At 49.4% G+C, this 23,110-nt stretch overlaps 1 protein-coding gene across 4 annotated transcripts; it reads right to left on the reverse strand.

Annotated features, from left to right (window-relative positions):
- Window positions 1-901: 901 nt before the first annotated feature.
- On the reverse strand, window positions 902-20,903 carry Ssuh2 (ssu-2 homolog). 4 transcript variants are annotated; one of them, XM_087658872.1, is made up of 12 exons: window positions 20,856-20,903; window positions 17,231-17,329; window positions 16,789-16,870; window positions 14,924-15,053; window positions 13,153-13,213; window positions 12,768-12,892; window positions 11,435-11,497; window positions 10,084-10,169; window positions 8,875-8,967; window positions 8,036-8,141; window positions 7,408-7,515; window positions 902-2,470 (listed from the first exon to the last, which is right to left on the reverse strand). In XM_087658872.1, the coding sequence occupies exons 1-12, from the start codon at window positions 20,878-20,880 to the stop codon at window positions 2,324-2,326; spliced, it is 1,125 nt and encodes a 374-aa protein (XP_087514998.1). In that variant the 5' UTR covers window positions 20,881-20,903; the 3' UTR covers window positions 902-2,323.
- Window positions 20,904-23,110: the final 2,207 nt, after the last annotated feature.

Below are 23,110 nucleotides of genomic sequence, written 5' to 3' on the forward strand. Positions count from 1 at the left end.
GAACCTTACTGCTTTCATTAGCATTACCAGGCTGTCCATCAGGACCCCCCCCCCAGGTGTATGGCTCACTAAGCCCTGGAAATAAAGAACCAAACTGATATGAGGAAACCCAGGGCTCAAACAGTAGCAAAGACACAATCTCCACATCTCTGTGTCATACCTCTCCCAACCCAGACTCCTAGGGCCTTGTCCTAGAAGGGTTGGGTGTACGTTAATGATATGGGTAATGTAGAACTTGAACTTCAAGAAAGAGTCCTGGATAGCCTATACAAGAACACATATAAAGGCCACCACTGTTTGTGCACAGCAGCTGCTCCAAGTCAAGGACAGGCATCACAGGATGACAGCCCTCTGGTTTCTCACAGTCAGGGGCACCGTGGCCTTTCATGGCCCAGTACCATCTTCCCAAAGCTGAGCCAGCATTTGGGCCTACAGGGAGCTCCCTCTGCCTTCCCAGCTTCACCAGTAGAAGTCAGTTCACGCCCTCAGATGTCCCACACCACATCTACTCAAAAACACTCTGTGGAACTCCTCCCATGAGCACTCAGTAGGGATCAGCAACTAGACCCCACTCTTCCATCATATCTCTGCTTTGCTTTGATTTTCTGGTTTGAGGATAGAAGTCTGCTGTTGGCTTTTCATGTTCTCTGTGACAAAATACCCAACAAAAGCAGTTAAGAAAGAGTTTATTTTATTTTTATTCATAATTCAAGAGTAAGTCCATCACTGTGAGGGGGACACGGCAGTAAGAGCAGGAGACAGCTGATCACATCGACCCAGAAGCAGAAGGAGATGAATGTTGGTGCTCAGCTCCCTTTCTCCCTTTTAAACTTATTACAAGATGCCAGTCCATCATTGCTGTGGTTTGCCCTGAAGTTACTGTATTTTGATGCTAATTCCACTGCCCCAAGGACAGCTGCCTAGTCAAGGACTCAGAACTCAGGTGACTTCACCAGAACCACCTCTCCATTGAATTTGTAAAGTACTGGTGAGGGGCAGGTACAGGATAGAAGGAGGCCTGTCATTGGAGGAGAACAAAGGATGGGCGGGAGAGAAGTTTGAAGGAAGAGGAGGAGACTAAGGGAGAGAGGAAGAGACAGGAGGGAGAGAGGGGAAGAGAAGCCATGGCAGGACAAGATGGCAGGTGATGTTAAGATTCTGCTCTGTGTATTTACAGGTTGTTATCAATGTTCTTTTTTTTTTTTTTTTGGTTCTTTTTTTTCGGAGCTGGGGACCGAACCCAGGGCCTTGCGCTTCCTAGGTAAGCGCTCTACCACTGAGCTAAATCCCCAGCCCCTGTTATCAATGTTCTTAAGGGATGGATGGTACCAGGCTTTATATGTTTAAGTGGGCAATTATATCTTACCAATTAGGTCAAAGATTATTGTGTTGTGTGTTCTTTTATGTGAGGGTTTGAGTGTAGGAAAGTGTGCGGCTGGGCTGTGTTTCCGCCAAGATATCTAGCAGATATCTTGAGTCACCGAGGTGTAGACCCAGTGGGGTAAAAGACAACACTACTCTTTTTTATTTTTATATTTTTACAACAACACATCATAGTGAAGATGGGCCTTGTCACCTCAATTTATCTAATCTAGAAACTCACTCATACACATGCCCAAAAGCTTAGCACCTGGTTGATTCCAGATACTGGCAAGTTCCCAATTAGCCATTATAGTACCCATGAATGACAACCACCATAGAACTGCCATGTTGCGAGGAAGCAAAGACGACAGGGAAGCATCCTGGTGGTCAGGTTCCTATCAACTAGATAACATTTTCATAAACCACCCTTCAGATTTCTAGGATGCCCATCTTTGGACCACCCTGGCTTCCTAACCTCCAGGTGAGACCTCAGACCTGCAGAGTACAGTTGAGCCATCCCAGCGATGGCAACATCAGTACTTCCAGCCCAGAGGGTAGGAAGCTAAGGTGCTGTGGTGAAAATCAACCTGTGAATGTCTTTCAGCACTGCTATAATGCTGACTACGGCCAGAGGCTCAAAGCAGAATCCAAAAGCGATACCTGTTCCCACACACAGACAGGGGCTTTGGATTGGAGAAAAGAGGCAAAGTCCCCACCATTTATCTTGCATCTCACCTTTACTCTAGAGGAACTTGGTTAGGAGAATTCTTGTGAGTTAAACATAGGTCTCATCAAACGAGCTCCATCAATAATTGACTCTTGATAGATCATTAGCTTGTTCAGAAAGACTTCCAAGATTTGCATGGGGGGTTGTCCAACATCACCAACACAACTAAACTCAAAGAGTACTGCTGTCCCCTTGTCAAATGTGACCATTGGAGTCTGGGGACAGCTGTGCCTATCAGAGGATGGTGCATCCACAGCAGTATCGCTCAGGGTAGTCAGCCACGTACACTTGGTGGTCGGTGCCATAGATGTAGTAGACAGAAGTCTTTCCTTGATACCAGTAATGAACTTCTGTGATGGGTATCAGCTCGATGGTCTGGCGCTGAGGAAACAAATGGCCAAATATACCTCAGAGTTGTACACAAGTAACTCATCTGTGAGGCAGCATCAGCTCCCCCTACAGGGTAATATGCAGAACTGGGTGCACAGTATGTCCCAGATCTACATGCATCTGTGGTGACGTGACACACTACTGTGGTGGCTGAGGGACAACTGAACATTGACATTTCTTTAACATTTTATTTTATCTTAAAATCAAAATCCAAATTGGTAAGTCACTCCAGATACCTCTATGGTAGTTTGTATACTGCTGTGTTCCTGTGATGGTTCCATTTCTGCTGCTATGATAAAATACCCAGAGCAGAAGCAACTCAGAGGAGAAAGGACTTATTTGGGCTCATAACACCAGGTTATCAGCCATCTCTGAGGGGAGTTGATGCAGGAACTTGAAATAGTTTGTCATATCCAAAGTCCAGAGCAGAGAGAGAATGAATGCACGCATGCTTTCTTGCATTCATCAACCATCTTTACACTTGCCTAATCTAGGACTCAAACCTAGAGAATGGTGCTACGCACAGTGGGTGGGTCTTACCATTTCAATGAACACAGTCGAGGCAATCCCCCACAGCCATGTCCACAGGCCAACCTGGTCTGAACAAAAGCTCACTGGGAGAGACTCTTCCAGACTGGCCTTCAAGTGTGTCAAGTTAATAATTACAACTAACCATCACTGCTCCCTCCCATGGCCTAGGTCCTAGGAAAAAGTAATTTATTGTCAGCCATTGTCTGATGCTAGGAGTGAAGCCTGGGCATCCCCAGGGGACTTCAAGGAAGCCACATGACATTTCCAGAGGCATAAATGTCTCCATGCGGTACTGGAGAGGGGTGGGGAAAAGTTGCGTTCAATACTTTCATATCCAAACTACCATAGAGATATCTGGAGTGGCTTACCAATTCGGATTTTGATTTTAAGATAAAATGTTAAAGAAAGGTTAATGTTTGTTGCATTCTGTCAGGGTTATCTGCTCAGTTGTCCCTCAAACACCACCACAGTTGTGTGTCAGTGTGGTCTCAGAGAAGACTTTCTCAAATGTTCCCCTTTTTTGTAGATGGGTAAGCAAGAAGTTCTTAAGACTTCGGGTTTGGGATATGAAACAGTTCAAGCCTGGGCTCCTCACAGTTAGCAGTCCTCACGTCAAGCTCAGATCTCCCAACATCTCCTCCCAGCTCTTTCTAAACAACCTGCCCCATAAGTGGGTATAGAACTCTATCTCCTACAGAGCCTGCCTCATTGCTTCATCTCCAGCCTTCTCTGAGTGGGTAGTTCAACCCTTCACACACCCCAGCTCTGCTGAGGAAGGAAGAAGGGCTCCTGGGACTCCTGGGGCTCCTGTGAGGGTTTGCTGTCACCTTTGGCTCCTAGTACTATTCTGCTGTTGACAAAGGCAGCCCACAGTTGGTATACAATTGCGACTCCTAATGCTGAAGTAACAACATCCGTAGAGCATTGCTGTGGTCTGCCCTATGCCTTTTGCCCATGCCCTTTCCATATCCCAAACCCAAGAAAATGGTGTGAGAGGCTCAGAGCTGAAAGCCCTTTCCATCAGAGAAGTGCCCCGTCCTATAGCTCTCGTCATTCAGAGGCCCCAGGAGGAGAAGAAGCCGAAGCAAGATGCTGCTTGGATTTCTCTCTAAGTGCCCACGAGTCCCAAAGAACACTGGGTCAGAGCAGGACCCTGGAAGAGGAGCTAGGAACATAGGACAGTACCCGGGGTCAGGGTTAGAAATTTCTATGACCCTTTCCTGAGTGGTGTTGAGCTCCATTTCTCTAGGCCTTGACATTTTATCTGTGGAATGGGGTCAAGACTGTTTTAGAGTTGGAATGACCAAATGAAATAAGAAAACTAAGTCATATTCATAAGCCAGAAGCAATGGCACAAATAATCGTTTTGAAAATCAAAAGACAGAAGCCTCCTCACCCAAAATTGCCATGCAAAACCTCCCATAAATGGTCATAACCTGGCCATAAATAAATGGGGCATGTGAGGGTAAGGCTAACACTGCTGCTCAGAAAGCCTGGGCAGAGGGTCAGGAGCACTCTGGCTTTTGGACCCTTCTACAGGAAGCAGAAGCCTCCCTACCTCCATCCAAAATCACCCATGCCCTCATCCCTTCAAATGAGAGTCCCCTTGTAATTGGCTCCTTATATGTTTGCCTCTTGGGTGTCCTCTGCCATGGGGAAGATTCTAGATATCCACTTGCAGCAGCTGGGGCTGTGTACTCTGAGATGACTACCATTCCTCATATCTGGATTCCACTCCCCACTTTCTATATTGAATAAACACCATCAGTGGCTCTAGCTCCAGGACCAAAGGACAATTAGAAAAGAGAATCCCAGTTGTGATCTCAATCGTTCCGTTTCCTTAAAAAATATTTTTTTAATGTGCACATCCCCTGCAAGATTTTACCACAGCGGATTACGTTGCTTGATATGAGATCACAGGAGGAAGACTGGAAGCCACACTAACCACTCCTACTACATCCTCTAGGGCAGTAGGTTATGAAAGAACTCACACTGGCCACTCCATAAGTCTGATGGCCCCCAAACAGTGACCACTGTGTACAAGCTGCTCAAGTCATGTTGTCCCTCACCTACAAGTATTCCCAGGCCCTTCCACCAAGCTCAGAGTAAATGCCTCAACTTGGGGCTCCTCTCTCATGTAACACAAACCGTCCTGGTAGGAGTGGCAACAGTCTAGAAAGACACTTTGCATCCCTCCCTTTCAGACTAAAGACAAAATGGGTCCATGAAAGTGGAATTTTCCACCAGGATTCTTATGTGGCAGACAGAGAAAAGAAAACCTTGGTGCCAGCCAAAGGAGGATTGTGTCTCCTGGGAAAGGATGTCATGTTGTACAAGGTGTCAGGTCCTTGCAGAAGTGGGGAGAGCATAGAATCTGATGGGTAGCCGATGGGTAGGACCACACCTTGACCAGGACCCAAACCTGACAGGCCTGAAGGGGATCACTTGATTTCTTTATGTATTATTCCTCTCAGTAAATCTTTTTTCTCTATGTTTCCCTATTCCTGTCTCCTTAGTTCATGCACTGGAAACAGGTGGCCAAGCCCAGACTATGAGCCACCAGGATCCAGGCTCTCCCTCTAACTACTCAGCTAACAGCTGTAACACTCCAGCTATGCAAAAGCCAACTCCTTTGGAGACCGGTCAGTGCTCTGTCTCCACCTTTCCCACTTTCTCACAGCCTGATGCTGTACTCACCCCCAGGTTGGACCCCTCCCTCACAGTCCAGTTCTCTGCAGAGAACTCTGAGGGATATGAAGCCTATCTTCCACGTCCAGGGCAGGTAGGTGGTTACTGGGACTTGTCAGAAGTACAGACTGGGATCAGTCTGGGATCAGACTGAGGTTGACGTGTCACCTAGACAGACTTCTTCCTCACCTCACCCCATCCACAGTCACTGAGAGGAGCTCAGAGCCACTCTGGGTTCAACTGAGGCTGCCATGTAATCTGGCTTGGTTTCCCCTCTCGTCATCCCCAACCCTTCGAGTACCCCTTCCTTGGTAAGTGACACGCACATAGACATGTCTCAGGAATGCTTCTGTGGAGCCCAACCCGAGACAAGAACCAGTTCCACCATTTTATAAATGCTGAAGTTTGGAGAGAGGGGGAGTCCAAACCTCCAGAGAGTGACAGAGCTGAGAAACAGGTACTAACCAGGTGCCCTGCAGTGTCTGGACGACTGACAAGGCCTCGAGTCCCACACCCCAGACCCCCAAAAGCCTGTACTAACTGCCGGAATTGCTAGTAAAGAATTGCCATCCCTATTGAATTGCTTCTACTCTCTGGGCTAGCATTCGTGAGAGCAGATCGGGGGAATACCATAGAGACTATTAGTCCAGATTCTGTTAGGATATTGAAAAGTCAGAAGGTTTCATGTAAATGTCCAGATGCTAGGACATCTGAGAACTCCCTACCACGCGTAGACAGGAAGCTGAGTGGAGACTGAGTCTTCAGAGGACCATCTAAATAATCTCCAGACCCTGGGAGGCAATGGAGTTTGCAATGGCTGAAGCTCACTTAAGCCCCCTTCCAGGCCCCAGGCGAACTTCCCTTCTCTCTCTTTCCAACAGGAGAAATGTATAGAGAAAAGGGCTCCACATTGGGTGGGCTGGGGGTGGGGTCATTGGAAAAGCTCCCTGTAAACCCTTACACGCCCCAGCATTCAGGTAAGAAACCAACGGTCCCAAGGTCACGTGAGGATGCAGGAGCCCCTGAATCTAAGTGAGCGCTGTGCAAGGCCCAGACTCCCTACAACTAACCTCAAGCACAGGGCGTTCCCCGAGGCCAATACTGGGGATCTTTCTCTGTCCCTCTCTGGTGTTTGTTTGTTCGGTTGGTTGGTTGGTTGGTTGGTTGGTTGGTTGGTTGGTTGGTTGGTTGGTTAGTTTGGTTCGGTTTTGAAACAAGGTCTCCCACTAAACCAGACAAGCTAGTCAGCAAACCCCAAAATGCGGCCTATCTCCCAGAAACCACTACAGATTTTTATGTGGGTACTTGGGATCCAAATTCAAGTCCTCACTCTTGCAAAGCAAGCAATTTACTCACTAAATAATATCTCCAGAACCCCAAGAACGGTTGGTACTCTTTGGCTAGTCTATGGTGTTTCTAGAGGCACTACTGCCACCTAGTGGCACCTGGAGAAACTGCCCAAATGCAGCCATGCCCCTGCCAAAGGCCAAGATGCTGGATTTCCTTTCTGCTCTCTAAATACGAGGGATTTAAACTCAAAATCGCACTTGGGCTCATTTCCTGTGAATAAACCCACAAGATCTCTCTCCCAGTGACTGATAGTTCAGCGTGCCCCTTCAAGTCTCAGATGCTGGCCCTCAACTCCAGCCACACTGCCTCAGCTCTGAAGCATCCCCAAGCCAAGCCGTAATCCTCAGTTCCCATCTCACCTGCTGAAGGATGCGAGCACGGGAGGACAGCATGGCGCTGTGTTCCTCAATGCCCTTCTTGGAGGCCAGAGAGATGTCCTTCAGGGGAAAATCCACAATGGGGTACACCTGGGAAGAGACAAGCAGAGCACCTCACTTTCGTGGTGCTATGGAAGATGCCAGGGCTGACTCCACTAAACAGAACAGGAGGCCCAGAGGATGGAGGGAAAGACTCCAAGGCTACACAGCAAACTGAGGAAACCTCTTTAGTCACCATTCACCGCTTATTGGCTCAAAGAGTCCAGGGCAAAAGGGGGTACAGAGAGCCTACACTTCCACATGCATCTCATGTTACCCGGAACACCCTTTCTGTTGACCTACTCTGTACTGAGTGTCATGCTAAGTGCTGAGATACAGCCGAGACTAAAGCACGTGAGTCATGTGTCACACCAACATTGAAACTGCCTACTGTGTGCAAGCCTATTTCCCGTACTGCTCCTCCTTTGACTCATGACACTGACAACTCAATGCTGTTTTCCACATTCACTCAACATCCCCCTGCTCTGAACCCCACAGAGATCCAGATGCTCCAGCCACTCTCGAGGATGCAAACTTCCTTGCCACCTGGGCACAAGGCACCCCCCCTTACCATGGCATTCTCATCCTTGAAGAGGTTTTCCCCTCTGGCTTTGGCGAGCAGCTCCCCAGGGCAGTGGAGGTGGTGTGGGGACACAAACTCAAACAGGCTGTTCTTCCTGAGAGAAGAGGGGGGAAGGGAAGCAGATCACAGGCTTCACATCAGTGATCAGCACACCTAAGCTGAGTGGGGTCAAGCCTGGGGGACCAGAGGAAGTCACAGCCTGTGGGGCAGGGCCGGGAGCTGGAGGGAGTGCACAGCCTCTCCAAGCTCAGTGTCCTGGCCTTCCAGGATCCAGTCCCCCTGCACCCTTGCTTGTTTAGCCATGTGCAGGACAAAGACTTCATTATAGGAGCACACCCCTGGCTGACCTAAGTACGGAGAGTTTTATCCTAGGCATCAGAGTTAGGTGCTCAGTGACTGCTGCCCTAGCCGGTGATCATGACAGAACGTGAACTCGAAGCTAGAGCAGGTGAAGTGTTCTCGGTGGGGAATGGTGCTTGCTCCAAGCCTGGCACACTGAGTTCAGTTTCTGGATCCCACACAGCAGAAGGAGAGAACCAACTCCTGCAGGTTGTCGCCCTCTGACCTCCACATAAGGGCCATAGTACTCACGTGCCTGCACACGTACACGTGCACCTGAACATTTGAACATGCTCATACTCACCCAGGAGAAAAAACAACTTAAAATTAGAATAAAAATAAACTCAGAGACAAAGCCAGTCTGTATCCCTATCCCCAGAGCCTCTCCTTCCTGAATCAGGTGGAAACACCCATGAGGAAAAGGTCCTTGGACCAGGTGGTGGAGGTACATTCCCCACCTCCATGGTAGGCACCTAGGTGTCACTTACCACACGATGACCAGCTGGACAAAGTGCTCCAGCTTTCTCTCCCCCTTGCAGGTGGCACATGTCTTGTTGCCCCTCCCAGAGCACGTACTGCACCTGTATCCACAGTGAGCAACCCTCTTCAGTAGAAGACTCCCTTGCTGTGGTGGCATGTACCTGCCTGTTCACTGTCACCCTCCCACCTCTGACAACTGGGCCCTAGTATCCCCCTAAGAGACTACCCAGCCATACCCAGACCTTGGTTGTTTTCAGTTTTTGTTCTCACCCTCCCTCTGGGGCCAGCCTGGGATCTCAGCCTAGCTGGTTACCTAGATGGTTACCTCATTCCATCTCTGGGCAAAAGCAAGCTAAAACAAACATGGGCCCAAGTCAATGCAATGAGAACCACCCTTAGAACTGTTTGGAAAAGAAAATCCTTTCCTACCGGGCTGCTTAACCTGGTCCTCTCACTGTTCCTGCTGGGTGACACCATTTTTAAGCACCTGGATCCAGCTAGACCTGATGCCATCCCTGAAATTTATTCTTGGGCTGTACAGTTGTTTGGGCCTATCAGTGTACTTTTTTGCCACAGCCAATTTGAACTCAGTTATATTACTTGAAAAACAAAGTAAACTAAGGTTCTAACCCGAAGACAATTTTCACCAGTCCTGGTTACAGGTTCAAAAAAGCTTGGCCAGCAAGTTTTGACTATTAACCAACCTAATTTTTAACATTTTTCCTTCCTTGTAGTTTTCCTGTTCCCCTTTAAAGCTTATAAATAGTGAGAAGACATGGGTTACAAGATGTCACCACGCACTGTATACAAAGTCCCAAGAGCAGAGATGAAATGTGTGGGTTGTTCAGCCAACCAACTAGACAAATAGCTCCTCCAACTAGGCCCCACTCTGAGGTATGAAGAAGGCTTTGCCAAGAGTTCGTGCTCGGAGTTTAAAACCGCCCTTCTAGCTAGCTTTTCTTGGAGCTTCTCCCTACTCCCCACCTCCTAATAGAGCCTCATCCTCCCTTTTGCCCCATGTGCTATTGGTGACTTCTTGATGAGGCCATGAGGCAAGCCTTCCCACACACAGAGTCCAAGAGTATCAGTTATGCACAGATTCTGGGGGTGCAGCAGAAAGAGACAAGGAACCATGCCCCTTCCAGGGCACAGTGTCCAGAAAGAAACCTAAGACCAGAGAGCCTTCTCCCACCCATCACAAACCCACTCACTCCTACCTTCGTCGGCCAGAGCCAGAGCACATGTGGCATCTCCGGGGCTGCCTGGCTTTGCGCTTGGTGCCACTGCAGGACGAACACCTCACCTGTGAACACGTCCAACCTCAGCTGCTGGCTCCCAGAAGCAGGACCCAGGCCACCCTGAGACCAGCTCCCAACACAGTGCCATGACCCTGACCCAGGTCTCTTCCTCCTTTGAGCCATAGCCTCCTCTCTGATCCCCACCCTCAGGCCCCAAGACCTGCCTTCAATCAAGTGTCTGGGAGGAGCCAGGAGCATAGTGACTGACCACCAGGGTGAAGGTCAGAGGTCCTTTTTAGGAAAGCACCCAAGGGTGGACTCTTAATGTCCAAAGCAAACTCAGGGAGGAAAGAAAAGAAAGGTCACTGGGAGCCTGAGTGGGGGTGGGACTGCAGATGCCACAGGAGGAAAATGACAGAAGGAGACAGAGAGAAAAGTTAGTTATAGCTCACCAGGACACGCAGTAATCAGGTGAGAGGTGAGGGCCCAGCAGACCCCTTGATGGGGAGAGAGACAAGATAGGACCGCATGTGATCAGTGTGCATCAGATGACAGGGAGCCTTGGCTTAAACTAGACCCCCAGAGCCAATGGATTCTGACCTTTACAATCCCAAGATGTCATGACATGCTGCTGCTGCCTGGGCAGATAATTCAAGCTCCCTCTACTTCATCTCCCAAGCCCTCTAAACTTCCCCTCTCTGTGTCCACCTCCCATGTTCTTGGCCATCCTTCACAGAGGGGTCTGTCATGAGTGACTGCCCTCGCAACCAAGTGACCATCAACCATCTTGGGGCATTGGAATAGCTGTGCCCCTGCAAAGTTGGTGTTGTTGACTGCTTATGCCCCTCATGGAGCAGCGGAAAGGATCACAAGACCTTCACCTGAACAGCCACGCCTCTGTAAGCAACCCCCATCTATGCGTTCTAAAGAATCCCAGTAAACTCATTGGTTCTCCAGAATGAACTTGGGTAAAATTGTCTCTGGAATCATAGGAGAAGGAATAGTCATTGTTTTCATCGTGCCTTGGGAAGGCATTTTAGCAACAAAGTCTTAAGGCCCATTCTCTTCAGGGCTCATCCCCATGTAGACCCTCAAAGACTGTCAGGTGGAAGGTGAGAAACCTTTAACTGAATCATCCTAGTTTGAGGGGGTCTCTGGAGGCACCCAATCTGACTGTCCCAGTCACAGATAGGAAATTGAAGACTTAGAAAGGGGAGATGGCCCATGTGAGTTGCAGGGAGTCTCTAGGCTCTTACCTATCCTGCCATCCCTCTGCCCACCCCAACACTCACACAGGGTCATTTGGTCATATGGCCCACCCCTGACTCACCATGCCAGCCCCATGGCAGCCGCTGCACTTGTAGCGGCCACGCCCGTGGCATTTGTGACATTCCTGAAATGGAAGAATTCTCATTGGGTGGATGTCCTTAAATAGGATCCCTCTCAACCCTAGGATGCCATAGGGAAAAGTAAGGGTAAGGGGTCCTTCCAGGTAGCTGGGGACCCAAAAAGGCCTGGGATGCCAAGGTCTCATGTTAGCACATCCTTAAGCCGAGCTAAGGCTTTCTGACAAACTAAGAAGGGCGCTCCCTGAGTTCTCAAACTAACTCATATTCTAGTTTCCTGGCAGACTAAACCACAAAGGCTGGTGGCAATGCAGCCACCTAGTAGCTCCTTCACCTGGGCTTTGAGAACACACAAGATGGACAAGGTTTGTGTGAAAGGCAAGAAGCTAGCTGCTAGAACCTATCATCCAATGAAAGTTTTTGCACAGTCTGGAAAAGAGTGGAATGCTCTTGTGACCTCTTACACATCTGGTAACTATGAGAACTCACAGAGTCAAATTACATTCTTAAATCAAGACCTAATGAGAAAACAGCCAACTGTGAAACAAGAACCAAATGAGGGTGTCAATCAACCACCAGGTTTCCCACACTTCTTGCTAAGACAGATTTCTATACAACAGATGAACATCAAACTTATTGTCCTGCTGACAGCCCAGGGAAAGCTCAATAGAGTATGTAGGTGTGTTTGGGGGTATGAATGTTGTGTGCTTATGAGTGCACAGGCCACATGGAAACCAGAGGTCATTGTTAAGTGTCTTCTTCAATCACTCTCCACCTTACATTGTGAGGAAGGACCTCTCATTGAACCCAGAGCTCACCCATTTGGTTAGGCTGGATGGCTAGTGAGCCCCAGAGGTCCTTCTGTCTCTCCTTCCCCAAGGATGGCATTATAGGTGCAAGTTTATATGTGTGTGCTAAGACTCCAAACTCGGCCCCTGTGCTTGCTCAGCAAGTGATCTATCTGTCCACCGTGTTTCAGATTTTAGCTCATGTCCATTTCATTGACTCCCCCCACTTACCTTACTGTCAGATGAAAACCAAGCACATACATGCACCGATGCCCTGGGGATGCTGTCCCTGGCTCTCCCAAGCTGACGATGCCCCCCCCCCACTGTGTGAATGCTGCCTGCCTCCCCACTGTGTGATGCTACCTCCCAAAGACATGCTGTTCTTAAGCTGGATTTTACTTTTACCCCAGGAGTAACCTACCAGGCTGAGTTTGAGGTGCCCTTTCTCAGAGAAGAAAGTCTGATGACAGATAGAGAACCCGGGGAAACAGACTTAGAGAGTGATACAGATGATCTAATTAGCCATTACCTTAACCAGGGAGGAGTGGGGCACTTGGAACTTCCTGGTGTCTTCCTGAAACATCGGAGGCACCTGGACCTTCATATCCCAAAGCCTGGGGGAGGTGCCTCTCTGTGGCCCATCCACTGAGTGGTCTGACACAGACAGGATCATCATAAGGACAGTAAAGGACAGAAGGGGAAAAGCTTTTGAGTAATCACCACACAGCAAAGCACCCTCCTTGGTGCACATCATGAGCTGACATCATCCCATCATTTTGTACTCAGTGGAATAGCTAAGGCTCCACAAAGGTGAGTATCGGAGTCAGTGTTAGTAGTTGAGCCACATCGTGAGACGGTCCCCAAGCCTCAGCTTTGTCCCTTCCAAGCAAACTGACTCCAGACAGTTCACTCACTGGTTACAGGCTGAAATGTCCACTCGCTGACTCTGGATTCACTGAAGGTCTCCAGCCGATACTACAGAGGAAAACACCAGTATGTCACAAACATTGTCCCTTCTATGCTGCAAAAGGATGAAACTTCCACCTGCATGGGCTGCTAGGAACCAAAGGGTGAGCCTTGCTATTAAGGTTGCCCACCCAGAGCAAGCCCAACTCTCTGTGACGTTCCACAGAGGAACCATCTACACAGTAATTCCTGTACAGGCAATGCTTGCCCATAGTACACAGAAGCCCCAGGTTCCCTGCTCTAAGCACCCCTGACTTACAATAGCATCCTTCACCTTAATCCTTATGCATAGACCTAGCATGAGAAGGGGCCTTCAGTCTCACCTGGGCCTGAGATGCTGGGATGGTATGTGTGTACATTTGCATGCATGTGGAGGTCAGAGGATAGCCTCCAGTGTCCTCAGGAGTTATGTACCTTCTTTTTTGATGCAGGGTTTCTCTCTGGTCTGAAACTGACCAACTGGCTAAGCTGGCCAGCTACAGAGCCCCGGGGATCCTCCTGTCTCTGCTCCCCCAGTGCTGGAGTTAAAGGCACATATTACCACATCCAGCTTTTTTATTAATTGGATTTTATATTTACATTTCAAATGTTATCCCCTTTCCCAGTTTCCCATCCATAATCTCCCCTATCCCATCCCCCCTTCTTCTATGAGAGTGCCCCCCACCCATCTACCCACCCCTTCCCGCCTCCCTGCCCTGATATTCCCTTACACTGGGGGGATCGAGCGTTGTCAGGACCAAGGGCTTCTCCTCCCATTGGTGCCCAACAAGGCCATCCTCTGCTACATATGCAGTTGGAGCCACGGGTCTGTCCATGTGTAGTGTTTGGAGCTCTGGTTGAACGGTATTGTTGTTCTTATGGGGTATTGATGCCAAGAAGTGCATGCTGACAGGAGCCTGATATAGCTGTCTCCTGAGAGGCTCTGCCAGAGCATGACCAATACAGAGGCAGAAGCTTGCAGCCAACCATCAAACTGAGAACGGGGTCCCCATTGGCGAAGTTAGAGAAAGGACTGAAGGAGCTAAAGGGATTTCAACCCCATCCAGCTTTTTTAGTGTGGGTTCTGGGGACTGAGCTCTGATCATCGTGCCTGTGTAGCAAGCATCTTACTGACCAAACTGCCCCCTCATCCTGTCTCTATCTTATGAGAAAGGAAACGGAAGCCAGAAAGGTTGGCCACTTTGCCCAAGTCACAGTGCTCACACTGGCTGTTTCCTCCTCACCTGGGACCTAACCACTGCCATGGTCTGACTTACACTTGATGTGCTCTCATCAGAGACAAGGATCACGACACTAGTAAATGTGACCTGAGTCTGATCCCAAACCCTGTCAGTGGAGGAGATTAAAGCACCTTCTGCAGTGTGGCTGTCAGAGATGAGATGCTCCCAGTTCTAAGGTACAGGCATGGCTTGTGAGACATGGAGGTGATTCAGGGTCCTTAAAACAGAGGGTCCTTCTTTAGCCTGTGCCTCGTGAAAGGGTGCAAGGAGGTCCAGATTTCAAGCCAGTAAGCCTGACTTTGAGCCCAGGAACCATCACATCTATGGTAATTAATTGGTCAAGTGTCTCAGCCTCTTCTGATCTCTGGTGTTGGCTCCAGACACTGGAGACAACACTACAGTGTGATGAACAGTGAGGACATATGACATGCTCTCTTGCATACACCCCCAGGACCAATGCCCCTTTCCCAGTGTGCCCAGACGCCCAGGTACGGCCTACCCTGCAGAGAGTTTGCTGCCTCAGCTCCTGGATGATGAAGTCGCCAGCAGCGGCACTGCTGTAGCAGCACTGGGAGTTCACAAAACTGAGCAAGGCTTCACGGGCCACCTCCTCTGTCACCACAGGGACTCTGCTGGGGAGAGGGCATAAGAACATAGGTCTTGGGAGGAACCTGTGGGTTTATCATAACCAGTCCCTTAGTGTATTGGGGAGCACTGGGGCCCTACGAGGCAAAGATCCAAGGCCTGAAGGCCTGACTGTGCTTCGCACTCTGTGCAGGAGACTTCTAGCCAAGGGGACCACATGACAGGATGCCCAAGGTCGGTAGGGCATTCTAGATGGCCTCAAACCCACATTAGGCCAAGTATGGAGCTTGGGAAAGAGGCTAAATTGCCAATTTAAAAAATAATAATAAAGGAATCACCTGAGAAAGACAACTTAAGGAGGGGAAAGATGAGTTGGGGCTGATAGTTTCCGTGGTTCCTTGGCTCCATGCTTCTGAGCCCAGGGTGGGGCAAAGTACCAGGGTGGGAGCATGGGGAGGTGCAGAGCAGACAGGAAGCAGAGAGCACAGGGACCTACTACCTCCGGCAAGACCCACCCTCAACTCTTCGCGCTCTCCCAACAGACCATTCAGCTGTGGTTAGCAAAGGGTGAATCCAATGTCAAGGTCAGTGCCCTCAAAGCCCTTTTATGAGGGGCTCTAGGGGATCAAGTCTCTGGTACAGAAGCCTCCAGGCTGTCTCATCTCCAAACTGTACCAGATGAATGATACTGCTTCTACAGAGGGTCTAGAGATGATGTCACAAAGTTATAAGGAGACAGAAACCAACTACATAAGGTCCCCTCCCTCAGGGAACTGGTTCTTGTCCAGAAGAATTGTGAGCGTGAAAGATACTAGCTGAGGGCCAGCCCAGCAGGCTTAGCCTGAATGTGGTGGAATAGGTTCTGGCCGCCCCTATCTCTGGAAAGCTTTCTCTCTGAAATCCAGGTGCCTCCTCACGATGCCCTTCCCCCAAACACCTCAGTAAAGAGCCTTTGGCCTCCATCTCCCTCCTCCCCACATCTCAGTCTCCCCAGTGTCTAGTAGACCATGTGCACGCTACCCCTAAATCCCATTGTTCCCTGCACAGCCAGAGCTAGTGTGGTGTCCCAAGTGGTCAACAGAGCCAGCCAGCCAGCTGGAGCCACATGAGTTCATGCTGGGCCAGAGAAGCAGACACAGAACAGAAGTGTGTGCATCCGGAGAGATGGGGACCCCAGGAGACCCCTCTAGACAGACCACAAGCTCAGCTCCATCGTATACTCGGGAAGGGGCCCCACCGCATACCTTCTGCACAGAGCTGGCTGGAACCCAGAGCTCTGTGACAACTCCTCTCAAACCAGAGAGGGTATACATGGGTCCCCCAGGAAAAGGATTGGGGGATAGAGGACTTCAGCAATGGAGAACCAGAGTCAGTGGAGAACCAGAGTCAGTGAGTGTCATGGGCCAGACAAGCAGTGTCTCTGGAGCTCTGCCATGGCAGGGCAAAGGCAGCCATGGACAATACACACACAATTGAGCGTGGCTGGATTCCAGTATTACAGGACTTACAGAAACAGCCTGGGGGCTGGGTTTGGCCCAAAGGCCAGAGTTTGCAAAGTCCTGATATGGTCTATGGTCTATGGCCTCCACCCTTGGAGAGCCTGGCACCCTCCAGATTCCCAGGCCACATCCCCAGGGAGATCTGACTTGGTGGGTCTGGGATGGGGAAGTTATCCCCTAGAAGGTTTCTGAATGACTTCTGGGGCAGTGTTGGGGCTTAGTACCTCCAAAGAGAGCTCCTGTGGGGAAACAGGGTGTGTGGAAATGCACTGCCACTCACCTGTGCCCCAGGACTGAAGACCAACATGTAGGCTCCTGTGACCTCCCCAGGGCCTCCAAGGGCGGGAAGAAGACCTGCCTTCCTAGAGGAGAGGGAGAGAAGACATCACCCTGACTAATGACAGGTATTGGTGTAATGAAAGCTGTCTTGGTGCTAGTTCAAGGCCAGCCTTGGCTACAGAATGAGTTCAAGTCTAGCCTGTGCTATAGAAAGACTAAGAAGAAAGGAGGAAGACTAGGAGGAATAGGAGGACTAGGAGGAGGAAGAAGAATTTCAGGGCCATAGAATTCTCCCCATTCTCTATCCTATCCCACCTCCCACTTGGCCAAGACAAAGACCTTACACCTCCAGGAGAAAGAAGGGCTTGCTTAGCATGGCACTAACCACTCCCCAACCAGCAAGAACCCCTGGAAGCTACAGTACCTTGACCCCTCTGACTCACCGCGCCCTTGAAGAAGCCAGTCAAAGCTGGGCAATCCCTCCAGGAGCTCATCAGGGGGCATCACAGGACTCTCAGCCTCAAAGCTGAGGTCAGCCATGCCTGCCATGATGACACAAAGAGTCAGGGGTGGGACTCGGAAAGCCAACATTGCAACATCCGGGGAGATAGGGCAGAGTCAGCAGCGACTTCAGGGGGAGCTGAAAGAGGAGGATGGGTACACACAAACACCCCATTCCTTGGGGGAGGGTGCTTTGATCAAGATTGAAGCTGAGGGTGTAGTTTATTAGTATAAGGTTTCTCTAGCACACACACGGACCCGAGTCTGAACCCCACTATAAAACAAACATCAGGGAAGCCTCTAGATCTTCCCATCCACCAAAATTAAATGCTATGGTCCATTCCTTCTAGGTTAATACAGTTGATGACCAGGACACTAAACAGGTCTTGCTCTCAAGGAGAGCAGTCAGGCCGATGTGGAAGGCAGAGCTGAGGGTTGCTGAAGATTGCAACTTGAGACTGCAGACAGTGGAAGAAGGGGAGTATCATGAAGTCCAGCCCACCCACGCCATCCTTCGAGTTAGAAATATCCTTCTCTAACAAAACACCTATGTCTCTGAGGCTTTTTCTCAAAGTCACAAGCATGCAGCTGAAGGTTTTTAGCTAGAGAGAGTATCCTTCTTGGTGGGGAAAGGGATGGCTGCCATACAACGTAACAGGGTGCCAGAGTTGTCGCTTTGAACGAGATTTGTTCATTTAAAATGTCCTGGACATCAGCTGCTGTTATAAAGGGATAGGTGAGAGATGTTTGGACTCTGTGGGGTTAAAGGTCCCTGTCTCACTTACTGGACATCACTGTTGGCATGAAAACAGTCACACCCTGCCAAAAGAGTGAGGCTTTGTCCCAGTGCAATAATTTGTAGGAACTGAAGTAGGGCTCAGGGTTGGCTCCTGAGCTGTATTTTGCTATCTGTCTTAGACCCTCACCTGCCAGCTTATGAAAATGCTCACCTGTGGCAAAGGACTAGGAGGTGGTCAGGAAGGTGGAAGCTGGACTAAGGGGTCTTTCTGGGACAGGGGAATCTACCCATTGTAGTTCCCAAGAGCTCAGCAAAAATCAAGGTCAGAGCTGAGTGTAAACAAGTCCCAGAGGGGTTGGAGTCACCATGGCTGCAAGTAGTTATCAGCCTAGGCTCTCCAACATGCCATCCCAGATGTCACACAGATCTGCATAACCTATGCCCTGCCATCAAAACAAAGTAAGTCACATTGGTGCCCATATAATGAGACTGTGTGAGGCAGCCTCCAGCCCCGAGCTTGGCGTAGGAAAAAACCACTCTGCCCCTGTGCTGAACTTAATATATGTTCCTTTAAGCCAGAAAACAACAATGAAAATGTCAAGTATAGAAAGAAATGCTATTTCTGTCTCCTGGGGCAGCCCTGGCTGTCAGGCAGTCTGGGGTCAGCTGGGGCATCAAACTCCTGCCCTTGAAAGAACGACAGGGAAAGGCCATGTGGTTGCAGTGACCTTCTAGCAACTAAATAACAGGGACAGGAAGATAGAAAGAATGGGAGGTGGGTAACTCCAGTTTCATCCATCAACCTGGAGTTACTCTGACCTATGGGGCAGTCCCAGTACCTCAGGGCTAAATTCATGTTACCATTCTATCCAAACAAGAAAGGACTCCAGGGTGACCCTCAGAAGGGCACATTTCCCCAAACTGGAAGAGGAATTTAAGAGGACTATAGAGATCACCCACAGTGTGCCACTTTGTCCCCAGGGCATTAGGGTGTGTTTAGAGGCAGCCATCTGGCTGAGTACCCCACCCTGTCTCAATGCAGTGCTATCTAAGTTCACCCAGAAGCACTGTCCCCATTCTATATGATTGCTACATTCCCCCATTCATAGAACACCCAAATGAGGCCTGGAGATTCAACCTGAGGCCATCAGCCCACACAAGCATAGCAGAAAGAAGTGCTCAGAGCTCAGGCCCTGCCCCCACGTCCCCAGGGCCTCTGCACCTGTCTCTAAGTCCCCAAGCAATCTGCTGCTGAGATTTGCCTTGCAATGACAGATGGAGAGGCAGGGTCTCTGCTTGCCAGCCACAAACTAATTTTCTTTCACATAAAGGAAATGTTCTTGTGGAGGAAAACACAGTCAACAAAGAAGTCCTCTCGCCTTTTATCTTTCACTATGCCGTTCTGTCTGGCTTAGAACCTTCTCTGTCTTAATGGGATCCCAGTGTGATCCTCTCCAGAGAGCCAGGATCTCTTCCCACACCTGCCCAGCAAGTCATGTCCCACTCCTCAGCACTCTCAGTGTGTGAGCGGACCCTCTGAACACGGGAAAAGAGCGGGCATTCAGTAGGCACACATGAGCATCAGGGGTGCAAAGTGTCCCATAGGTACATGAGTGTGTGTGACCAGAACTTCACTTAAGCATGTACAAGAGACATTCGGACCTCTCTAAATCCATACTTCCTATCACACCCCTGCCTCCGAGCTTTCTGCTCTCTGTTCCAGTCCCAACAGCCTTGGAAAATGAAGTTCAAAGACTTAGAGTAAGCTGAGTTAGCCAGCAATTAGGAGAAAGAGCCTGGAGTGAGTCTAGATCTGACTTGTTAGCCTAGCCTGTGGGAAGGGAAAATCATCTGTGAATCCAAAGTCTACTGAGGAGCCCCAGCTTAAGGCAAAAACAAAAAATAAAAAGATGGCACTGGGTATGGAAAGACCTCAGTTCTAGGGTTCATGATGCTCCTGCATCACAGAACTCTCTAGGGTTCCCTACAAATGTGTTGAGCCTTTCATTGCACCCTCAGAAAAGCCATTCAATGTCACTGTACCCACATCTTCACACTGAGACCTTCTAACCTAATTTCCTTTTACACTGGGAAAAAAATGGAGGCTCAGAGATGTTAAGTGTCTTGGCCCAAGACGACACAATCCAAACCAAAGCCAGGACTTGAAAAATGTCCCCATCCCTCCATCTGCTGCAGCACCAATCACCACCGCATTGCCTGTTCCAACTCAGGGAGAAAATTTTCCTTTATTTAAACACAGTCCATTTCCTCTGAAACTTGTTTCCTTCCTTGGGTTTTAAGCAGCCCTTTGATCCCATGGCGTTTCTGTCCTGCTAATGACAGACTGGGGTCACCAGGGCTGTGACACCAGCCCTTTGATCCCATGGCATTTCTGTCCTGCTAATGACACACTGGGGTCACCAGGGCTGTGACACCAGCAGTAATGAGCAAGCAGGAGGGGATGGAGGATTGGGCAATGGCTCTGTGGCTTTAGCTGCACCTTGGAGTGTGATAGAAAATGCCCGAGGTTTTCAGGCTTCTATTTGGCTGGAGAAGAGAGTGGTAACGGTCACGTGGAGAAAGAAAGGAAAAAAGAACCAGCAGACATGGACAGGCCATAGTAGGCAGAAAGATGTCTGTGGGGTAGCTGTGGCTTTCTGCCCATTGCCCCAAGGCACATGTGGGCTGCCACAGACTGTCTTTCCAGCATAAAGAAAGGAAGACAGATGATCAGGACAGAGATGTTGATGGAAGGCAGGTGATGAGAAGCCAGGTCTTACTCAGTGTTGATTACAGAAGAGGCCCCCTCCATCCCAAGCTCTACTCACTGTCCTCACTCGTGTCCCTGTCCATGGTCGAGACGCCCTGCCAAGTATGAATGTATGCTCCTGAGGACCGAGGTTCCAATCTGAGGAACTCCCCTCTGCCCCTCCCAGCCCATTGTTACTGATGTGGACGTAACAGAGGCAAAGCCACCATATGTCCGTCAGAGCACAGCCCCGCCCTACATCCCAGGTCCTTGAGAGTCCCACCAGAGCCTTTCACTTGCCAAGCTCACGTGGAAACGTCTAGAGACCTGAGTCCCTGCTACATTCAGTGTGGGATACTCACATCCTGCTATTGTTCCCAGCCAAAATTCAAATCCTTCTCTGTCTGACATAAGCCCGAGTACCAGGTCATCTTGGTTCTCCATATACCAGCCGAGAGCAGGTTTTAAGTCCCTCAGGAACACAGAGAACTGGTGAACCACCACAGGAGACTGCCTGTCAAGGGAGAGACCACACAGGTTCTCAGACTGACTGGGATCCCTAAAGTCTAGGCAACAGCAGTCTCTCGTCTTTTGAAGGCTTGGAACGGGAGCCGGGGTTGGGGGGACACACACATCACATCATAGACAAAGCCAGGGCTCCGGTCAGGGTGTGGATCATCCCGTCACCACTCTATCTAACTCCTGGGAAGCCCCTGTAGGGTTGGTTGGGGAAGTGAAGGCTGAGGCTGGAAGATGAGACCTCAAGCATTTGGAGGCAAACGAAATTGAACTAAGCCCCAGATTTCTCTGAATTGTATGTATGTGTTTAAGGTCATGGATGGGTGGGTGCGTGGGCGTATATGCATGTGTGTATGCATGCATGCATGCCTGCATGCGTTTATGTGTGAGTGTGTGTGTTCAGGTGTGCACACACGTGGTGTAGACACCTCTGGTGTTGATTCTCAGATACAATCCACATTTTGAGATAGAGTCTCATTAATCTGGAACTTCACCAGGCAGGCTAAGCTAGTCTGGCTAGCCAGGGATTCTTTCTCTGTCTCCCATCTCATTATCACTAGAGATTTAAGTGCATACTACCACATCCAGCTTTTTATATAGATTCTGGGGATCTAACTCTGGTCTTCATGTTTACATACCCTGTGCTTTACTAACTGAGCCATCCCTCCAGCGCCCTCTTCAGACTTGGAAAGGTCTTTACAAAACTTTTGCCATGAGATAGAAAATCTTTAATCCCTCACCCTAGGAAGGCCCTTCTGCTCCGCCAGATGAGTCTAAATATTAACCACCAAAGTTGGTCTCCCAGCAATAGTTGTAGAGGGCTTAAAGGTTGGTCACATGCCCCCCCACCCCTGTGGCCTTAGCAGGGCTTCCTCTGGGGCTGCAAGTGTCCCTAACCAAGATCATGGTTCTCTGGTCTGACCTGAGTTGCCTAACCCACCAGTATTCATGGAGATGTATCGTGACACTCCTTAACCAAGATGAGTTCACCATTGCTCTGGAAAGCGTGAGTGGCCACAGTATATAAGAGACAACTCCCGTGCTGTGTGAGCTGCCTTCCCTCTCCCCACTTTGCCACCCTCAAGAGGATTCTGGGATCAGCAGCAGAAATGCCACACAAGTGTGACTTAAAAACAGACAACTCAATCCTCCTAGATGGGTTTTTTATTATGGGTAAAAGTGCTGAAGTTACTCACCGTGAGAGTTGTAGACATTTTATCTCTGCAGACACAGGAGTAAGAACAGTGCCCTGAGGAGGGAGCACAGTCTTTTGGTGCTTGCCTATACTGAGCAATAATTCCAAGCCAGGGGAATGGTGTCCATGGCTACAGATGTCCATGGATGAGTGTGCTTGGATGTATGTGTGTGAGCATGTTTGATTTTAAAAGTGATGGATGACCGATCAACAGACAGCTATACAGATGATAGGCAGATTAAACCAACAATAGAATAGTTGTAGCTTAGTCAAAATGACCCACCTTTTTATCTGGGATGTTTCATGTGGCAAGTTATGTTTGCCTGAACTCCTTTGGCATTTGAAAGAAGCAGCCATAGGGAGCGATTTCAATAGCAAGCAGAAAAGAACAGAATATTAAACAGGACTGAGTATTAGGAGTTACAGTAATATCAAGGCTGCAAAATTGCTAGTAGCCACTATCTCTCAGGAAACAGGAAGTACCATCAGCAAGAGTGACAGTCCTTGGCTATACCCCTGCAGTTTAAGAACTCATAATCGCTCTTAAAATGCATGGACAAACAGGGATTTAGCTCAGTGGTAGAGCTCTTACCCAGCATGCATGGGGGCTGGGGGGCAGG

The sequence above is a fragment of the Rattus norvegicus genome, chromosome 4 (genome assembly GCF_021556685.1).
Source record: "Rattus norvegicus strain SHRSP/BbbUtx chromosome 4, alternate assembly SHRSP_T2T, whole genome shotgun sequence".
Taxonomy (NCBI): Eukaryota; Metazoa; Chordata; class Mammalia; order Rodentia; family Muridae; genus Rattus; species Rattus norvegicus.

What these genes read in the sequence shown, in the direction of transcription:
- Ssuh2 (XM_087658872.1), bottom strand. Translation starts at nt 20,880, where the DNA reads ATGGACAGGGACACGAGTGAGGACA. An exon ending in CCCACTCCTCCCTGGTTAAG is followed by an intron (nt 11,498 to 12,767) that starts GTAATGGCTAAT and finishes CTTCCATTTCAG; the next exon opens with GAATGTCACAAATGCCACGG. An exon ending in GTGCTCGCATCCTTCAGCAG is followed by an intron (nt 2,471 to 7,407) that starts GTGAGATGGGAA and finishes TTGTTTCCTCAG; the next exon opens with CGCCAGACCATCGAGCTGAT.